This window comes from Aquarana catesbeiana, linkage group LG04, assembly GCF_042186555.1.
Source record: "Aquarana catesbeiana isolate 2022-GZ linkage group LG04, ASM4218655v1, whole genome shotgun sequence".
Taxonomy (NCBI): Eukaryota; Metazoa; Chordata; class Amphibia; order Anura; family Ranidae; genus Aquarana; species Aquarana catesbeiana.
In genome coordinates this window covers 307528796-307547972 of record NC_133327.1, presented here as the reverse complement: position 1 = coordinate 307547972, position 19177 = coordinate 307528796, and the positions used below count along the sequence as shown (strand labels likewise).

Below are 19177 nucleotides of genomic sequence, written 5' to 3'. Positions count from 1 at the left end.
TGCACTATAGAGGTCCACACAATTCTGCACAATAAGGGTCTCTAAAGATGTGATAATTTCCCGACTACCCAATATTTTGAAACCCTAAAATCAAAGGCTAGAAAACTTATTCTGAAAAGTTAGGTTACAAATTATTTTTTCTGAAATCGCCTTTTCAGGACAACCTTGGTGAGGGTGCAGCACTGCCCATTTTCCTGGAACCGCATGCAGCCTTTAAATCCCCCCCCCACAATGGCTTCAGTTATTGTTTCCTCTGCCATGGTGGAAGCGCATTCTGGAACCAGGGAGCTGTGCTCTCTCCAACGTGGAGGGTATAGGCTTACCTCTGTCTTCTTCTTTTGCAGTGACCATCCCAGCACCTGCCCCCTACCACCCCCCCCCCCCCCCCCAGTACAGGCGGGGGGTGTTTCCCGGCGTCCCCGGTCTCTCCAGGGGATGTAAGGGCCCGCAGGAGGCACGGTGTCTGTGTGCCTGGGGTTTGCTGTCATTGCTCTGGTGGCTGCCACCAGGGCTGGACTGGGACAAAAATTTGGCCCTGGACTTCACCCAGACTGGCCCACTTTGACAGGTCTCTCCCATGCCGGCTTGCCACCCAAGCCCCCCCCCCCACTAGCTATTAGCCTTTTACATTATTTCTCTTATAGGCAGTATCAGTGGGGAAGCTAGACATTATTTCACCTGGGGCAAAGAATCAGTTTGGCGCCCCCCCCCCCCCAATGGAACAAGATTCCTCAGGAAAGTGAGGCCGCCCTCCTTCCAGATCGTATGATGAGCTTCTAAGTGTTGACTCCTGAGCATCATGTCTGTATTCAGGCGCGCTGCATAACTAGCCAGGGAGAGGAGGTGAGCACTGCGGGGGGGGGGGGACAGAGGACTGGAGGGAGGCAGCGGTCCACTGTCACTGAAATCGGCCCACTGAGCCATCGGCCCACCGGGAAACTCCCTGTAGTCCCAATGGCCAGTACATGCCTGGCTGCCACTGCTGGTCAGCGGCATGTCCTGCATGTCAGTTCTGGGTCCCTGCTGGCTGGTGATGAAAAAATTATTAGACCCCCCGTGCTTATGGTGAAAATGAAAAATGAGGAGCTGCAGCCTCTCAATAAATTCACCCGAAGGTGAGTCTAGAAGAAATGTGAAAAAGACACTGTTCTTAAGAGGTAACCTACGCCCTCTAAATCCTTGAGGTGTGTGTCAAGGGTTGTGTTTATTTTTATTTGAACATAATATGTATTTATGTTAGGAAGTTTACACAGTAGGATTTTTTTTTTTTTTTTTTTTGTGAATATACAAATAATTTATTTTCTGCACTTTTATTGTCACTTTTTGCACTAAATGCACCCGTGACACACACCCCTCAAGTATTTAGAGGGTGTAGGTCACCTCTTAAGAGTAGCGCCATACCTATCCCCTCTTTGTCATATCTGGTGGTGCTAGTGGTTCCAAGCGTCTGGAACGCAGACTAGGGGGTGTGTCCGTCTACCTCCGGTTCTGGCACTTGATGACACCCAGGGAAAAAACAAACTAGATGGTTTCTTAGTGCCCCGCTGCGTTCTCTGCTAAAGATGGAGTAGAGACCAACAGCCACGGTGGCAGCAGGCGCCCCATGCACCAGTCAGACAAGAGGGGTACAGAGGTGTCTCTATTCTAATCCATATGGGCTTATGTTTTGTTGGATCCTCCCGGCCGGGAGCCTGTGGCTGCATGGTCAGAGGTTACTTGACTTGGACCCTGCAGTGTGGATTGGGTGGGTGCTGTTGGGATTGCACTGTTTCCTTTCTGGCTGGTGGTGGTCTAGCTGTGCACTAGGGGTTGGTAAATTACATTAGGGGTCCTAGGTTAGTTTAATTTTTTTTCTCATTGCAGGAAAAAGCGTTAGGAAAGTCCCAAGCATTCAAATCCACCAAGTCCGAGGCAATGTTTCTCCTACAAGAACCCCCTTAGAGATTCATGGCAGAAGGCAATGTGCAGGTCCTGTATTAAGGACTTGGTTGAAGAGGAAACGTCCCAGCAATAAAAGGACTTGTTCTCTTCAGTACGGGAACTTACGAGCTCACCAAGTTCAATCAAGTCCATGCTGGTACAGAGCCTGGCAGTCCAGGTTGAGCCCCAGCATCCACCCTGCGGACATCCTCCTCCAGAGCAGTGGAGGTTGTGCACTCCAGGTGATGAGGGGCAAGTACCCTTCCTTCCCTCAGGGATTCGGAGGAGGAAGACTATAGCTGAGCCTCATGCCAAAATTAAAAATGACAGGGGACGTTCTTTTTTTAATAAAGGAATTGTCTTGTTACAATACACTTCCTTTTTTTTTTTTTTTTTTTTTTTTTTTTTGGTGAATGGGTAACCCACGTGGGGGGGGGGGGTGGCCTTGTTAAACCACCCAGGTTGTCGGGAAGAGGCCCTTGATGAGAGAGCTTTGAGGAGGCCAAAGCATTCCTTCCCCCTCCCCCATGTTGAGGCCATGTGACCTGGTATGTTCTTTTCCTGACCTGCCGGGCTGTATGCTAGAATAAGGGTCTAGTATGGATTTATTCTTTTTTATTTTTTTCTTTGTTTAAATTTTGGTGTGGGGTTCCACTTCAAGATCCTCTGAGTACAAGTGGCATGCTGCAACTCAGATCAGTTAAGATGATGACTTACTTTCAGATCAGTGGGCTGAAATCATGCCCCAGTCAAAACAAAGTAGTGCAGGAACCTTGGACACAAGTTGGACCAGTTATTTTAATTGGGACAAAAAAGAACTGAGGCCTTGCTTTACCTGATTTTACAAAATATCTACAAGCTGCGTCTTTTAAATAGGATTATTGACTGGTACCATAATATGGAATATAAAAATGGGTAATTCTGGAAGAAGATATTATTGGACTGCAACTTAAACCGTGGATTAAACCCCAGCTCAGACCAGAGAAAGATCTAACATTATTTACGTTATCAACTCTAAAGATATGGGATAAAATCTTGAAAAGGGGAGGCCTATCCAAATTGATGGGACCAGAATTTCCTCCAGCATTAGGGGTTATAAAAACTTTCTCAAATGGAAAAGGACTAAACAGGATAGTCCAGACCCTAGTGGATGGCAAGCTTCTACGATTGGCCGAACTGGTACCTGAACATAAATGGATGCAATATAAACAGTTATGAATGTTAGGAAAATGATGTAAGTGATCCTGTGTATGATAAAAGAATATTGATATTGTCTTAATATATAGCTAGAACATAATCAGTCAACCTTGAGAGATTTTTATAAAGCAGTGAATATGTATTTGTATTAAATGGAAAATAATAAGATTGAAAACAAGTTGGACCAGTTAAGACAGCTCTCATAGGGAACCATTTGATTTTCGCATGTCATGCATCTTGCACTCCGACTTCGAGAGCACACGTTGGACCAGTGTGAAACTGGTCCTAAAGCAAATACTTTCTGTTGTCTACTTTAGTGCCTAATGTGATGCCTGCTTCTATCCCATAAGTCTGACATAATCATGAGCTTTAAGGGTGTATTCATATTTGTCTGTCTCGTTTCCTGCAGTAAATTGCACACATTTTACTATATACAATTTTTTTTTTTTTTTTTTTTTTTTTTTTTATGTAGAAATGCCATTCATTAATGGCTAGTTCACATACATGCATTCATACATTAAGCCTTTTAAGGACATTATACGGGCCCATTCACAGCTACGGATGTGTATTACACTGTCACGCGACAGGGATTTGATGGCAGTTGCATTTCGTGTCTGGGGATAATGCATTGGATCACAGCCTGCATCTAGAATTTTCACAGGGAAGGGTAGGCAATCGTAACTTCAATGAATCCTCAAAAAAAAAACTTGCTAAAGCTGAATTTCCAAAATAGAGAGAGAAAATATATACTCTTGGCTAGAGTGGGGCATGGCTCAGTCATGCTTCAGGATATCCCCACTCTTTAGAAGTCTGCCACTATATACTGATGGGTGAGAATATTCTGAAGAGACCAAGTTGCACATTGTCTACATGGCCTTTTTGTATTTTCTATAGATTTCTTTACACAGTGCACTGGTCACTTTACTAGCTTTTGTGCTTTCCCCATACTTTGCTAAAACAAAACTAGTAGCTGTTAAAAAAAACTTTAGATTTTAAATGGGATAGGTCAACATTTTAAATGGCTAAGTAAACATTTTCTCACGTAAAAGAATACTAATTCTTTCAGTTTGCCCTCCTTGATTTGCTGTGTTCCAGGGTTATCATATTGCATGTGTGAATCCAGTTTCATTCCTCTGTCTACTTTTAAATGTCAGCTTGAATGTAGAGTGCTGGATGAAGGAAACCTTAGCAAGCTAGTAATGACGATTACCATAGAGCAGCCTGTTAATGCTGTGCAAGAAAAGAACCTACTGAGGCTTTTCTGTTACTAATAAATCTGCAGAAATTGTAAGAAAATGTCACAAAACGTGCCTTACCAGTTTAAAGTACACCAGTCATGATGGAAATTTTATGTAGGATTTTGACAGCATAAAAATACTGGTTGTCTAGGTTTAACACTTCTGGGTTGCTGATTTGCAACCAGTATCCAGTAAATAAAAGAGGAATGGGTGGATTTTACATAAAATGATATATTTCCGCTAAGGCTTGTCTTTAGTGCACTCATTTGTTTGACCACAGTAGCCAGGCAGATCAGTGCAAATCGTGACCACAATAGATGGTGCTGTGCATTAAAAAAAAAAAAAATAGGAAGTTAACAACACTTTGGAAGAATTAGAATCCCTTTTTATTAGTTATATTAAAGCATCGTCTCATAAGTCAAACGTTTTACGATCTCTTTCTCAAGGTGACATAGTGGTCACTGTATTGCCTTGAGAAGGGGACCCCGCAAGGCCACAACATCTAGAGTGGTGTGTGATTCTGCTTTGATGAACTTCTGCAAATGCTTCTGGCTTTCATGCTGATCCTTAAAATCAGCACACTTCCCAAAGGGAAGTTGTTTATCCCTTGTGATAGCAATACCGCCCACCGTACATCTGCTGCGTCAGATCACGTACCTAGTGCGTGATCTGACACTTCCGGGTCTGGGGTGTGCCATTGGCAACCTGCTCCCGCTGAGATCACACACGGCAGGAGCCCAGTGACAGGTACCGCGGACTCAGTGTCTGCTGTCATCTGCTGATTACACTGGACACTGGCAGAACAACAATCTGCCTATGTAAACAAGGCAGATTGTCGTTCTGTCAGAAGAGAAGGTATTGATCCTGTATTTCTGCAAAGCAGGAACACAGATCTTTGCCTTCCCCTAGTCAAAGCACCTCCCCCACAGTGAGTAAGCGCAGCCTAGGCACACAGTTAACCCTTTGATAGCCCCTGATGTTAACCCCTTCCCTGCCAGTGTCAGTACAGTGACTGCATATTTCTTTATCATACATCACGGGACACCGTTAGGATAATCATTACCTACTGGGTTATACGCCATCTCTAGGTGAATGGACACTGGTAGACAAAGTCTTTAGATAGGAAGTCTGCCCCTATATAACCCCTCCTATACAGGAAGTACTTCAGTTTTTGCAAGGTAGATGGGCACGTTTGTTTTGAGCTCTCTAGAGCTGCAGGTCTTTAGTCCCAAAATGGTTCTTATAATGAATCAAGGGATTGACCGATCGGATCCAATTGAAGACACAAGGATCCTGCGAGGTTTTGCCTGTAATGTGACCTTCGGGTGCTGGACCCTATGTGGTGAAATCCTGCACACCAGAACTAAGGCATTCCTGCAGGGTGCTGTACAGGTCCAAGGGAGCGGACCCTAAAACATGAAAAGGGTACCCAGTTCTTGAAGGTCCCCAAGTGATGGAACCTGCCGTGATGGGTGAAGATTGGGCTCTTGGTTTCTAAGGCTGCCCTGCGCCTAGACAGGTAAGTGAAACCCCCTTATTTATTGCGGGGTGCCCCAGTGATAGTCAGGCTAGCTAGTGGCTGGACCCCTGTGTGCGGTGACCACAGGGGGGAGTTTGGACTAGCTGTGGGTGTTTGCAAAAAGTACTTTTTTTTTTTTTGATTGGTCTGTGCACCATTGCACATCTTGGTTCGCTATGGTGCACGTGTGTTCAATGTGCACAAGCGTTCGTTGCTGTTTGGTGGCCATGGCGCACGTGGCTTCATTTTCAGTGGTTCCTTTCTCCTTACCTGGGTCACGTGAGTCACCAGGTGATGCTTGACAGGCTAAGGTGCTTAGCAGGATTGTTGCATAGGAGCTTGGTGAGCCCTATTAAAGGGTCTCCCTTCTGGGGTGTGTAAATACTAAACCCAGGTACTCCCTTTTGTGGCTTGCAATGTCTTCAAAAAAGAGGGGCAAGACTAATGCTACAGGGAAGAGCACATCTATGTCGTCGGTAGCTCCTGAGGAGCCTAGTTAAAACCCTAGTGTTGTATCCCCTGAAAGATCAGAGGCTTCCGGGCAATCTGAGCCTGTCTGGTATGGTGCCTACTGTCCATGCTGCTGCATCAGCCTTTATCACCAGGGATGATCTGTCGTCAGCTCTAGCCAGGTTAGAGGACAGGATTGCTGGCATGATTGCCTTCATTGCACAGGGTGGCAAGAAGCGTGACAGATCCCCCTCCCCTGAGCCTCCTAACTTGGAGCAGGGATGGATTGATGGGGAAAAGCTAAATGCCAAGGATTCTGTGGAGGGCCTGGCAGATGAGTCTGCTTCTGAGCAATCTGGGCCAGAAGATGTCCAGTTGGTATCAGCCTCTCAGTCGCAGAGGCTTTTGATCCAGACTCTTACAGAGATGGTTCATTCTACCTTTTAAGTTACCTGCTGCAGGGTTTTCTGTGCCCCCCTGGTCCTCTTTGGGGTCCCTGAGGCCTTCTCAGACCGAAGAGGCTTTCCCCTTGCACCCACTATTGGAACAGGCGGTGTATGCTGATTGGGAACATCATGACAAGATTTTCATTCCTCCTAAGAGGTTTTCCATGCCAGCCGTAGATGTGGCAGTCTCTTCCTTTTAAATAAGAACTCCACTTGTCTGATGGATAAACACACAGGGCTTGAAGGACCCTGTTGACAAGAAACTGGAGTCACTATTAAAGGCTTTCTTTTTCTTTGGCCAGTTCAGCTATTCAGCCAGCTGTCACAGCAATTGGAGTCCGACAGTCCTTTAATAAAGGATCAGGTCAGACAGCCTGACAGGCCTAACCAAGAGGGTGATCCTACTGAAAGCAGAGCAGCTATACCTTGAGCGCTATGTTTAGCTGTTGATGCCTTGAAGGATTCAATACAGCAGGTTTCTCATTTTGGCTCTCCTGTCTGTACATATGCGCAGACTTTTGTGGCTTAAGAACTGGTCAGCTGAGCTTCCTTGTAAGAAGTTATTAGCAGGGTTCCCCCTTTTCATGGGGAACATTTGGTGATGATTTGGACAAATATAACCAAAGGACTTCTGGAGGGAACTCTCTACTTCCTGTGAAGAGAAGGACCAGGCGTCCCTTCTTTAAAACCTCAGGGACCGCTTCCTCAGGTGTGTCCGCACCAAAGCTGTTCCATCGCCAACAAGGTGCAAGAGCCAGGAGCAAGCCGCAGGACCAGGGCCAGAAGAAACCCTGGGTCCAAAACTTCCAAACCCGGCACCAAGCCCTCCTCTATTGAGTTGCGGAAGGCTGCTGCACTTTGCAGACATTTGAACAGTGTTTCAGGACGAGTGAGTAATCTTGACAATAGCCTGCGGTTACAAGCTGGAATCGTGGGGGGTTCTCCCTCAGGTTTCTAAGATATAGCGTTCCCTCAGATCCTCCAAAGAGAAGCTTCTTGTTTCAGGCACTAGATCATTTAGTGCATCAGGGAGTGATTATACAGGTTCCTGTATCCAAAAGGGGCGTGGGGTTTTATTCAAACCTGTTCAAAAACCAAACTGGGACACAAGGCCTATTTTGGATCTAAGATCCCTGAACCAGCATCTATTAATCCAGTCCTTTCAGATGGAGTCTGTCCACTCAGTAGTAGCCTCGCTCCTGATGGGAGACTTCTTGGCTCCATCGATTTTATCAAGGACGCATATTTTTCAACCTCCAGAGATTCCTGCGATTTGCAGTAGAGGAACCTCCTTTCCAGTTTGTGGCTCTGCCCTTCTGGCTTGCCACAGCACCCCAGGTGTCCACAAAGGTCCTAGCACCAGTACTGGGTCTTTTTTAAGGGCCCAGGGAATCTTGGTGCTCGGGTACCTGGATGACCTAGAGATCACTCACTACAGGCTCTAGAACGAAGCATAGCCTGCACAGTGCGGTATTTAGAAAGCTTGGGCTGGGTTATAAATACCAAAGTCAGTCTTGAGACCAGCTCAAAGGCTGAAGTATTTAGGTCTGATCCCAGATATGGTCCAGGCAAGGGTATTTTTGCCACCCACAAAGATCTGTGCCCTGAAGGATCAGGTGCGTCATATGAGGGGCACCAGACAACCCTCCATTCGCTGTAGCTTCAGGACTGCTCTATTGGGGTTCAGTCCAATAATGCCACTGGAGTGGCTTATATAAACTACCAGGGCGATACCAGGAGTCATTTAGCTAACCACATACTAGCCTGGGCAAGAGGGACATGTGCCAGTTCTGTCGGTGGTTTGTATCCTGGGGGTAGAGAACTAGAAGGCAGATTATCTCAGCCGCCAGCATATCTGCCCAGGGGAATGTTCCCTACACCCGAGGGTGTTCCAGGAAATTTGCCAGTGTTGGATGGCTAGATGTCGATCTATTGGCATCCAGGTTCAACAAGCTACAGTGGATATAACAAGTCTAAACACCCCTGTTAAAATGTCAGATTTCTGTGATGTAAAAAAAAAAAAAAAAAAAAATCGGACAGCTGAATTGTTTTGGAACTTTTCCACCTTTTTAATGTAACTTTTATAAACTGTACAACTCAGCTGAACAACAAACTGAAATCTTTTAGGTGGAGGGAAGTAAAAAATGAACAAAATATGGTTGCATATGCACATAAGTGTACACATCCTTAAACTAATACTTTGTTGTTGAAGCACCTTTTTTGATTTTATTACAGCACTCAGTCTTTTTGGGTATGAGTGTCAGCATGGCACAGCTTGACTTGGCAATATTTGCCCGCTCTTCTTTGCAAAAACACTCCAAATCTGTCAGCTTGTGAGGGCATTTCCTGTGCACTGCCCTCTTCAGATCACCCTACATATTTTCAATCTGATTCAGGTCTGGGCTCTGGTTGGGCCGTTCCAAACTTTAATCTTCTGCTAAAGCCTTTCCTTGGTTGGTTGATTTTAAATGTATGATTTGGGTCATTGTCATGCTGAAAGATTAAAGTGGATGTAAACCCTCACATACCCAGTGAAGTGAACAGCCTCCGATGATACACAGCTGAAACAAATCTCCCTATATACGTTTTACATGTATGTCTGCTGTCTTAAGCTTACTATATTCTTTAGAAAGTGAACATTATGTTAGATTTTCTCTCTTGTTCAGCACTGGGAGTGTAGTCTTGGCATACACTGTGTGACAGCTGATTGTAGGAAAGGCAAACGCCGCCTCCACATAGACTGAGGAAGGAATGTGCTGTGAACAGACCAGCTCTCTGCTAATCTATTGATAGCACCCTCCCCGACACAAATTTCAGGCATGTTTTATCTCAGTTGTTGGAGAACTTGTCAGAAGAACAGAGCAGCAGAAAGGCATGGGAATTAGGGCTTCGGAGAGCGATAAGAAAACACTAAAGATCTATATGCCTAGGTCAGATTTCATGAATTGGGTTTACATCCACTTTAAGTTCCTCTTTTTTATATTCAGCTTTCTAGCAGAAGCCTGAAGGTCTTGTGCTAATATTGGCTGGTATTTGGAACTGTTCAAAATTCCCTCTACCTTGAATAAGGCTTCTATTCCAGCTGAAGGAAAAACTGCCCCAAAGCATGATGCTACCACCACAATGCTTTACTGTGGGTATGGTTTTCTTTTGCTGATGTGCAATGTTTTTACGCCAAACATATCTTTTTGAATTATGGCCAAAAAGTTCAACCTTGGTTGCCTCAGACCATAACACTTTTTTTTTTTTTTTTTTTCTTCTTTTTTCCCCACATGCTTTTGGAAGACTTCAGATGGTGTTTGGTTTTTGCACAAAAAAAAAAAAAAAATTAGCCAGGCTTGGATGGTTTTTCTTGGTAGGAAAAGGCTTCCGTCTTGCCACACCTACCCCATAGCCCAGACATATGAAGAATATGGGAGATTGTTGTCATGTGTACCACACAGACAGTATTTGCCAGATATTCCTGCAGCTTCTTTAATGTTGCTGTAGGCCTCTTGACAGCCTTCCTGACCAGTTTTCTTCTTCTCATTTTTTCATCAATTTTGGAGGGACGTCCAGTTTTTGGTAATGTCGCTGTTGTGCCATATTTTCTCCACTTGTTGATGACTGTCTTCACTGTGTTCCCTGGTATCTCTAATGCCTTGGAAATTCTTTTGTACCCTTTTGCCTGATAACTTTTAACAATGAGATCCCTCTGATGTTTTGGAAGCTCTCTGCAAACCATGTCTTTTGCTGTAGGATGCGACTAAGAAAATGTCCGGAAGGACCTACTAGAATGGATGAAATTTATTCGGGGTTAATCAGAGGCACGTTAAATGATGGCAGGTATGTATTGACTCCTATTTAACATGAGTTTGAATGTGGTTGCTTAATTCTGAACACAGCTACATCCCCAGTTCTAAGATGGGTGTGCACACTTATGCAACCACGTTCTTTTGTTTTTACCCCCCCCCCCTCTAAAAGATTTCAGTTTGTTTTTCAATTGAGTTGTACAGTTTATAGGTCACATTAAAAAGTGGAGAAAGTTCTGAAATGATTTACCTTTTGTCTCGTTTACATCACAGAAAGCTGACATTAACGGGTATGTAGAGATGTAGATAGATAGATCTATTCTCTATTTAAATTTTTTTTTTTTTTTTTTTTTTATATATAGCCACTGTACATCATTTTGTGTCCTGATCCCCTGGCAATTTGAGCAGATGCCCTGGTAGTTCCATGGAGCCAGTACTCCCCTGCTTTATGCTCCCCAATCCCCCCCCCCCCCCCCCCCGGGTTCCCTCTCCTTCCACATTTGTTGCGCAGGATTTGGAGAGAGGGGGTTCCAGTCATTCTAGTTGCACCAGAAGGCCCTGATTCCTGGAGACTGGCAATAGATGGGCCATGGATGCTTCCGCGCCACCCTGATCTACTGTCTCAAGGTCCTATATTCCACCCCAATTTACACTCTCTAAATTGGAGAGCATGGCTATTGAAGCCATGGTGCTGAAGGATCCTTGGTATCTCAGGACCAGGAGTGTCTACCCTAGTGCATGCTAGGAAAGTCTTCACTAGGAAGATCTATCATAAGGTCTGGAAGGCTGTGGAAATCTGATTTGTACTCAAAGCCAATTGGCGGTCAGAATTTGGCCCTGTTGGTATTCTTCCAAAAGCCTTTAACCTCCCATTCGCTGGTCCGAACTTTTATAAAGTGGGCAACTCGTTTGCTATCCCCCCCCCCCCCCCCCCCCCCAGTAGGTCACCTTTTGTGTCATTGGGACTTAAATTTGGTGCTGTCTGTGTTACAGAAACAACCATTTGGGCCTATCAAGGAAATTCCATTAGTATTGCTGTCATGCAAGCTGGCCTTCCTGATGGCCATCACCTAGGCTAGAAGGGTGTTGGAATTGGCAGCCCTTTTATGTAGGGAACAATACCGAATCCTTCACCACCACAAGGCGGTGTTGCGTCCTATTCCATCTTTCTTGCTAAAGGTGGTGCTGGCCTTTCATTTAAATCGGGACATTGTTTTGCCTTCCCTTTTTTTTTTTTTTTTTTTTTTTATATCTCTTAGCTTCGTTCGGCGGCAGAGGGACGACTGCATTCCTTGGACGTCATCCGGGGGCAGTCAGTTTATTTGCGGAGATCCGAGGACCAGACTTTTTTTTTTTTTTTTTTTTTTTTTTAGGACTCAATTGGCAGGCAGCTTCCATTTCCTAATGGTTCCGCCAGTTGGTCGTTCAGGCCTATGGTCTGAAAACGTAAGGCTCCTCCATTCAGGGTGAGGGCTCATTCTACCAGGGGTGTAGGAACCTCCTGGGCTTTTCGCAATCGGGTATCTGTGGCTCAGATCTGTAAGGCTGCAACCTGGTCTTCATTGCATACTTTCACAAGATTTTATCAGGTAGATGTTGGTGCAGCCGAGGCTTTGGCTTTTGGCCATAGTGTACTGCAGTTTAAAGTCTGATGGCTATTTTTGTTTGGCAGGTTGTCTCACTCCCCTCAAGCCTATTGCTCTTGGACGTCCCAGTAGGTAATGAATATTAGCTTAACTTTGTGTCCCATGATGTATGATAAAGAAAATAGGATTTTTTTGCCGTCATACTTGTATTCAGACAAAAAGGATTTTACATCTTGGGACACAGAGGTCCCTCCCCTCTTGAGGATTCAGTGCTTGCTACAAAACTGAAGTACTTCCTATATGGGAGGGGTTATGTAGGGGCAGACTTCCTGTCTAAGACTGTCTACCAGTGTCCATTCACCTATAGATGGCGTATAACCCAGTAGGTAATGAATATTGGCCTAACTCTGTGTGATGTATTCAAAGAAAAGGATTTTACAGGTTAGTATGACAATTTTTTTTTTCCAAGCAATGGTCACTGTAATAATTTCACTGGTCTCCAAAAAAATTTTCAGTTTTTGTCTGCTGCAATATAGCAGTCCCGCTATAAGTCTGATCGCCGCCATTACTAGTGAGTAAAAAAAAAACCAAATCAAAAATCCCAGTTTGACCGCTTTTAACTTTTGCGTAAACCAATCAATATGCACTTATTGGGCTACTTTTTTATATTAAAAGTGTTTGAGCAGAAAGTAAAAAATATTGAGTTTTTTTCAAATTTGTTGGTGGTTCTTTGTTTAAAGTGCAAAAAAAAAATTCAGAGGTGATCAAATACCACCAAAATAAAGCCATATTTGTGGGGGGAGGGGGAGGACATACATTTTATTTGGGTACAGTCTCGCTCAATTGTCAGTTAGAGTAACTCTGTGCCATATCACAAAAAGTGGCCTGGTCAAGAAGGGGGGGGTTTAAACCTTCCAGAGGTGAAGTGGTTAAAGGTACAAGTTGAAAAAAATGAAATAAGAAATGGGGGGGGGGAGAAAAAATAGGAGTGCCACTGTGTTCACACAAATGCAAATGTGCAATATAGGTTCCGCCCACATATGTAAACAGAGATGGCACCACACATGTGAGGTATCGCCGTGAATGTGAGTACAATAATTCTAGCACCAGACCTCCTGTGTAAATCTAAACTGGTAACCTATAAAAGGCTTTTAAAGCATTACCTATTCTTTTGGGTTGAATGACATCTAGGGGGTTATTTACGAAAGGCAAATCCACTTTGCACTACAAGTGCAGTCGTTGTAGATCAGAGGGGAAGATCTGAAATGAGGGGAAGCTTTGCTGATTTTATCATCCAATGATGTGCAAGCTAAAATGCTTTTTTTTTTTTTTTTTTTTTTTTTTAATTTTCCTTGCATGTCCTCCTCCGATCTACAGCGACTGCACTTGTACTGCAAAGTGGATTTGCCTTTTCATAAATAACCCCCATAGTGGCACTAAACCTGGTAGACTGATTGCAGGGTATCATGACCAGCCCCTTGAGTATAAAGCCCTGCACTCAGTCTACTGATGCTGAAAACCCTGCTGCTGTCATTATGCCAGCACTGCTTTCTACATTATCCAGGACTGCCCACTGGTGGGAGACGACTGAAAGGAAACTGGCACAGCACTTTGTGTGGCTGGTTAGAATATGGAACCCTTTAAACCAGCATGGCAGCCAGGTAGGAAGCAAGCAAAAAACAATGTAACAGTGGTAGTTTTCATGTATTGCTCACGAGGATGTTCTCTGTTTGTTTAAAGTGGTATTAAACCAATAATTTAATATATTGCAGCTTACCACAGAACCTCTGTAATTCATATGTGTTTGGGTTTAAAGGGATGAGGTGGCAACACTACTTAACATTCATTAGATGTGGTGGCTGCATCAGTTTTTTTATTTTTTTAGGCCCTCCTGTTTTTCACCTGGTTCGCTGGCCAGTAACACACTTCCTGTATTGGAGTGCCTCCACTCTGGATGAAGGAGAACAGGGGGCACAGCAGCGGGAGGGGAGTGTTCAGATGTAATAGAATATTTATATATGCTAGCTAATAGAAGCCATACACTACAGTTACAGCAACTTTTTTTTTTTTTCGGGATAAAAGGGTTTTACATGCATAAATAAAAACTGATGATTGTAAGCACCCCTGTCAGTGGTAGATGGTTTATCTCATCACTTTTAACTGATACATTTGTAAGAGTTTGGAAAACATTAGACTTGCTGGCCAGATCACTGGGTCTAAAAGATAGAAAGAGCCTAAACGTAACTAATGTAGCTGTCACATATAAGGTTTGGTAAGCTGCAATATAATGTTTGCTTTTGGTTTTAATACCACTTTTTAAGGTGATCACTGACTCTAGTAACGTAGAATCGGCCAGCATTGCACCACACTGAGAACATGGCATCAATCGGATAATCATACTTCAGAGCAGTGTATCATTTTGGTTGTGATGTAATTGTACTTGCCCTTGTAACAGCTTGGTAATTCGGCCCTATGCCTCTTTTAACATGAGGGCACTGGTGGGCATCATTTTTCACACTTGCATTTCATTCAGGGTGGAGGATTGTCTGTGTCCCCATTCCAGAGATTTTCCCTCACTTCCTACTCTTTTGGGGACTGAAAGTGGGGAAAATCTTTCCATTGAGGGCAGAGACATGAATAAACTTTTAAATACACTCTATTTCCAGCACAGGATGTTTTGGATCACTGATCCTACCACTTCCCGCCCGGCCTATAGCAAAATGGCGGCCGGGTGGTGGTGGTTCAGTTATCCTGACTGGGCATCATTTGACGCCCTGCAGGATAACGGGTGCGCATTGCAGCGATCGGTGGTGCGGTGTGTCAGTGTAAGATACTGCTACACCGATCTTGGTAAAGAGCCTCTTTACCACGTGATCAGCCGTGTCCAATCACGATGTGAACAGGAAAAGCTGTCAATTGGCTTTTCCTCACTCGTGTCTGTGAGACGCGAGTAGAAGAGAGCTGATCGGCGGCTCTCCTGACGGGGGGGGTCTGCGTTGATTGTTTATCAGCGCAGCCCCCCCCCCCCCTTGGATGCCCACACTAGACCACCAGGGAAGCCGCCAGGACCACCAGGGAAGGGGGCAACATGTGGATGGCCAGGTATGTACCCCATGGCCATCCACATGTGCAAATGAATGCCCAATCTGACCCCACAAATGGGCACTGACTGGCACCATTATGTAACAAATGACATCAGTAATGCCACCCATCAGTGTCATCTGTGCCACCCATAAGTACCCATCAGTGCCACCTCATTGATGTCCATCAGTGCCCATTACTGAAGAAGAAAACTTACTTTGTTTACAAAATAACAAACTTTTTTTCAAAATTTTCGTTTTTTATTTTTTGCGCAACAAATTAAAAAAAAAAAAAAAAATCGCAGAGGTGATCAAATACCACCAAAAGAAAGCTCTATTTGTCGGAACAAAACGATAAATTTGTTTAGGTACAGTGTTGTATGACCGTGCAATTGTCATTCAAATTGCAACAGCGCTGAAAGCTGAAAATTGGCCTGGGTAGGAAGGTGTCTAAGTGCCTGGTATTGAAGTGGTTAAAATGTTTCCTAGCTGAATTGTGTTCAGTTCTTTCAACTCCAGATAGCTCTGAGGTTATCTATGCAATCTGGCATACTCCAAAAGCTGAGCAGCATCCTGTATTGCAACATAACTAAGTCTGCAAAAAAAAATATCTGTAGCTTCTAGTTAGCTATATACATCTGACTTATCTGTTAATGTGTACTGCAGTGCAGCACAGTTAGTATTATTGGTTGTATACCTGCATGCATTACTTCCATCTTCACAGTATGTACTAATTATGTTATAAAAGAACAACACATGACCCTTTTATGGAGCAACCAGTGTTTCACACACCACACAATGGAGCATTATGTGTTGTGGTAATGTACATTATCACAGTGTAATAGTCTCAATGAGACTTTAAAGAGGAACTGCAGTCTGATCACCACATTTGTAATAAAAACGTCTTTGCCATACTGAAGCTTCCCTCCAACCACTTTGCCCATACCTCCCAACATTTTGAGATGGGAATGAGGGACACCTACTAGCAAATGTATGTAGGCATAGGACACACCCCCTTAACCACTTCAATACCAGGCACTTAGACACCTTCCCGCCCAGGCCAATTTTCAGCGCTGTCGCAATTTGAATGACAATTGCGCGGTTATACAACACTGTACCCAAACCATTTTTTTTATCATTTTGTTCCCACAAATAGAGCTTTCTTTTGATGGTATTTGATCACCTCTGCGATTTATTTATTTATTTCCCAACAAATAAAAAAAAGACCGACAATTTTGAAAAAAAACAAGTTTTTCTTTTTCTGTTAACATACTTATTTCCAAAAATGTTTTTTCTTCAAGGACGGGCACTGATACGGCAGCACTGATGAGGTGGCACTGGTATGCAGCACCGATGGGCACTCAGGTGGCACTGATGGGTACTTGGTGGCACGGATGGCACTAATAGGTGGGTACTGACAGATGGCACTAATAGGTGGGCACTGACAGGTGGCACCGATGGACACTGATGGGTGGCACTGATGCCCCTAAGGATTTTACTTTAATAAAGATGTCCTTATCACGGAGTGCGGCTATCCAGGATTTCTTCTTGTCTCATTGCAACCCAGCAAAGCCAGCACCTGGAACCAGTTCTCACTAGGGCGGTGTCATTCCAGAACAAGAGTGTTTGTGAGCTGCATCTCTCTCTTTGGATACCTGGCCATCCACATGTTGCCCCCTTCCCTGGTGGTCCAGTGTGGTGATCTGAGGGGGGGCTGCGCTGATAAACAATCAGCATAGACCCCCCCCCCCCCCGTCAGGAGAACCGCCGATCGGCTCTCCTCTACTCCCATCTCAGACGGAAGTGAAGAAAAGCCAATCAACGGCTCTTCCTATTGACATCGTGCTCAGCTGTGATTGGACACGGCTGATCACATGGTAGAGAGCCTCCGCAGGAGGCTCTTTACCAAGATCGGTGTGTCAGACTGACACACCGATTGCCGCGATGCGCGCCCCCAAGTTATCCTGCTGGATGTCATATGACGCCCAGTCAGGATAACTGAACCACCGCCCGGCCGTCATCTACTATGGGCCGGGCGGGAAGTGGTTAAAGGAGAATTAACCCAAAAAAAGTTAATTAAATCCACAAGGACTTTTTTGTACCACTATTATTCCTTTATATTGGCTTTTAAAATGTACAAATGCAGTAATTTAGAAATTAGATGAAAGGTTTAGCACTGGGAAACACTTTTTTAAAGATAAAAAGTGCATTTTATATACAACTATATAGATCAGACCCAAATGAGGTGGAATGAGGGACATTGCTCCAAATCAGGGACAGTTGGGAGGTATGACTTTGCATATTATTTTATATATACTGTGATTCTGTACTTGCTGCAGAAATCTCCCTCCACTGAGTCTGGCTGTAACCATTTTAACTGTGGACAGCTGAAGCTGCTGCCTGTTCACTTCCTGGATTTACACAGAGGCACACCTCCAGCTCTCATTGGCCCTCTTATGACTCACCCCCCTCCCTTCCTGGCAAACTCTCACAAGAGTGAGAGAGAGCTGTGCATGTCATAAGCCTAGGCTAATGACAAGACAAGAAACAGAGTGGGCTGTATAAGGTATTTACTGGCAGAAAAATTATGTTTTGCTATCCAAAGTTAAAACAACAAGGGCAGAAGATTTAATAGATGGAAAGTTGAAAAAAATGACTGAAGGTCCACTTTAAGGATGTGCTTACAGTAAATGTAGATGTATGCAGTCATTGTTGACCTCTTGATAAAACAGTAAAAAAAAATTCTGGCTGGTATGCAATACTTATTAATTCATTTATTTATTTCAGGTACTTGTATAGCACTGTCAATTTACGCAGCACTTTACCTATATATTGTACATTCACATCAGTCCCTATCCTCAAGGAGCTTACAATCCTAAGGTCCCTAACACACATTCATACATATACTTACTAGGGTCAATTTAGACAGGATCCAATTAACCTACCACCATGTCTTTATCATTCATCTAGAGCACTAACAAAGGAGAAGGTCTTCTGACCTTCTTCATCTAAACTCTATTGTCAGTTTTCGGGCCAACTACCTTTAAACACACATGAACTTTAATAGAATCCCAGTCTTAAGCCTTGTACACACAATCTGATTTTTGGCAAGACTGTTTGCCTAAAATCTGACTGTTAGTAGGCTCCATCAGACAATTGTCCAACTTTCCGCCAACAAATGTCGGATGGCAGGCTAGTAAATTTTCTGTGGACAACGGTCTGTTGTCAGATTTTTGTATTGTGTATACACAAGTCCAAAGTTTAACACACATGCTCGGAATCAATTCTCACCAAACACTACATTAGCAGAAGGTGCCCAAAGGGTGGCGCTCAAGAGCTGAAATTTCACGTAGTACGTCACTACATTTGTGGCAAAAAACAAGTAAAAATTTGCGCTGAACTGTAAAAAGCAAGCGGCCAGCAAAGTTCGTAGATAACAAACAAAAAGTCACATGCATAAAAATAATTGCAGCGCTGAAAAGTTCAAAATGAAATTGAAGAGTGGAAGGAATCCAATCACCAAATATATTGTGCAGATGTAGAAAGAGTCACTCGTCACCACGTGGTAATGTAGTCTGCTTACCAGAAGGTGTTAAGGATTAGGCATAGATGATAAATTCTCAATAGCATCCAGCAAATCCAGCCCACTGGAACTCCTCGTCAGACCACAACATCTGTGGGATTTCCTTCACATATAAACATCTCCCAATGGTCACTTCAGAATTAGGCATTCAGGCATGTAGTCATCATATATCCGAGAAAAGAAAATGAAAGACCCATAGTGAAGCCCGTAATGATAGATAAAAAAAACTTTTATTGTAGTAACTTACAGTTGAAGCTTAAAACAGCATGCATCAATGATAGGAACAAACGGCTGCAGCAATCAGCTTACGGATGTCAGCCTGCCTTGCTGGATGCTATTGAGAATTTATCATCTATGCCTAATCCTT

General features: G+C 43.9%; 1 protein-coding gene across 5 annotated transcripts in view; it reads left to right on the top strand.

Moving 5' to 3' along the window:
* Positions 1 to 3217, top strand: part of LOC141140029 (uncharacterized) — a 52129-nt gene extending 48912 nt beyond the window's left edge. For all 5 annotated transcript variants that reach the window (XR_012243881.1, XR_012243884.1, XR_012243883.1 and 2 more), the window contains one exon: positions 1864 to 3217. Coding sequence is in view for 1 of the 5 variants with exons in the window: in XM_073626761.1 (XP_073482862.1) it covers positions 1864 to 2219 (356 nt within the window). In the remaining 4 variants the exon portion in view is untranslated. The remainder of the gene's footprint in view (positions 1 to 1863) is intronic.
* The last annotated feature ends 15960 nt before the right edge of the window (positions 3218 to 19177 follow it).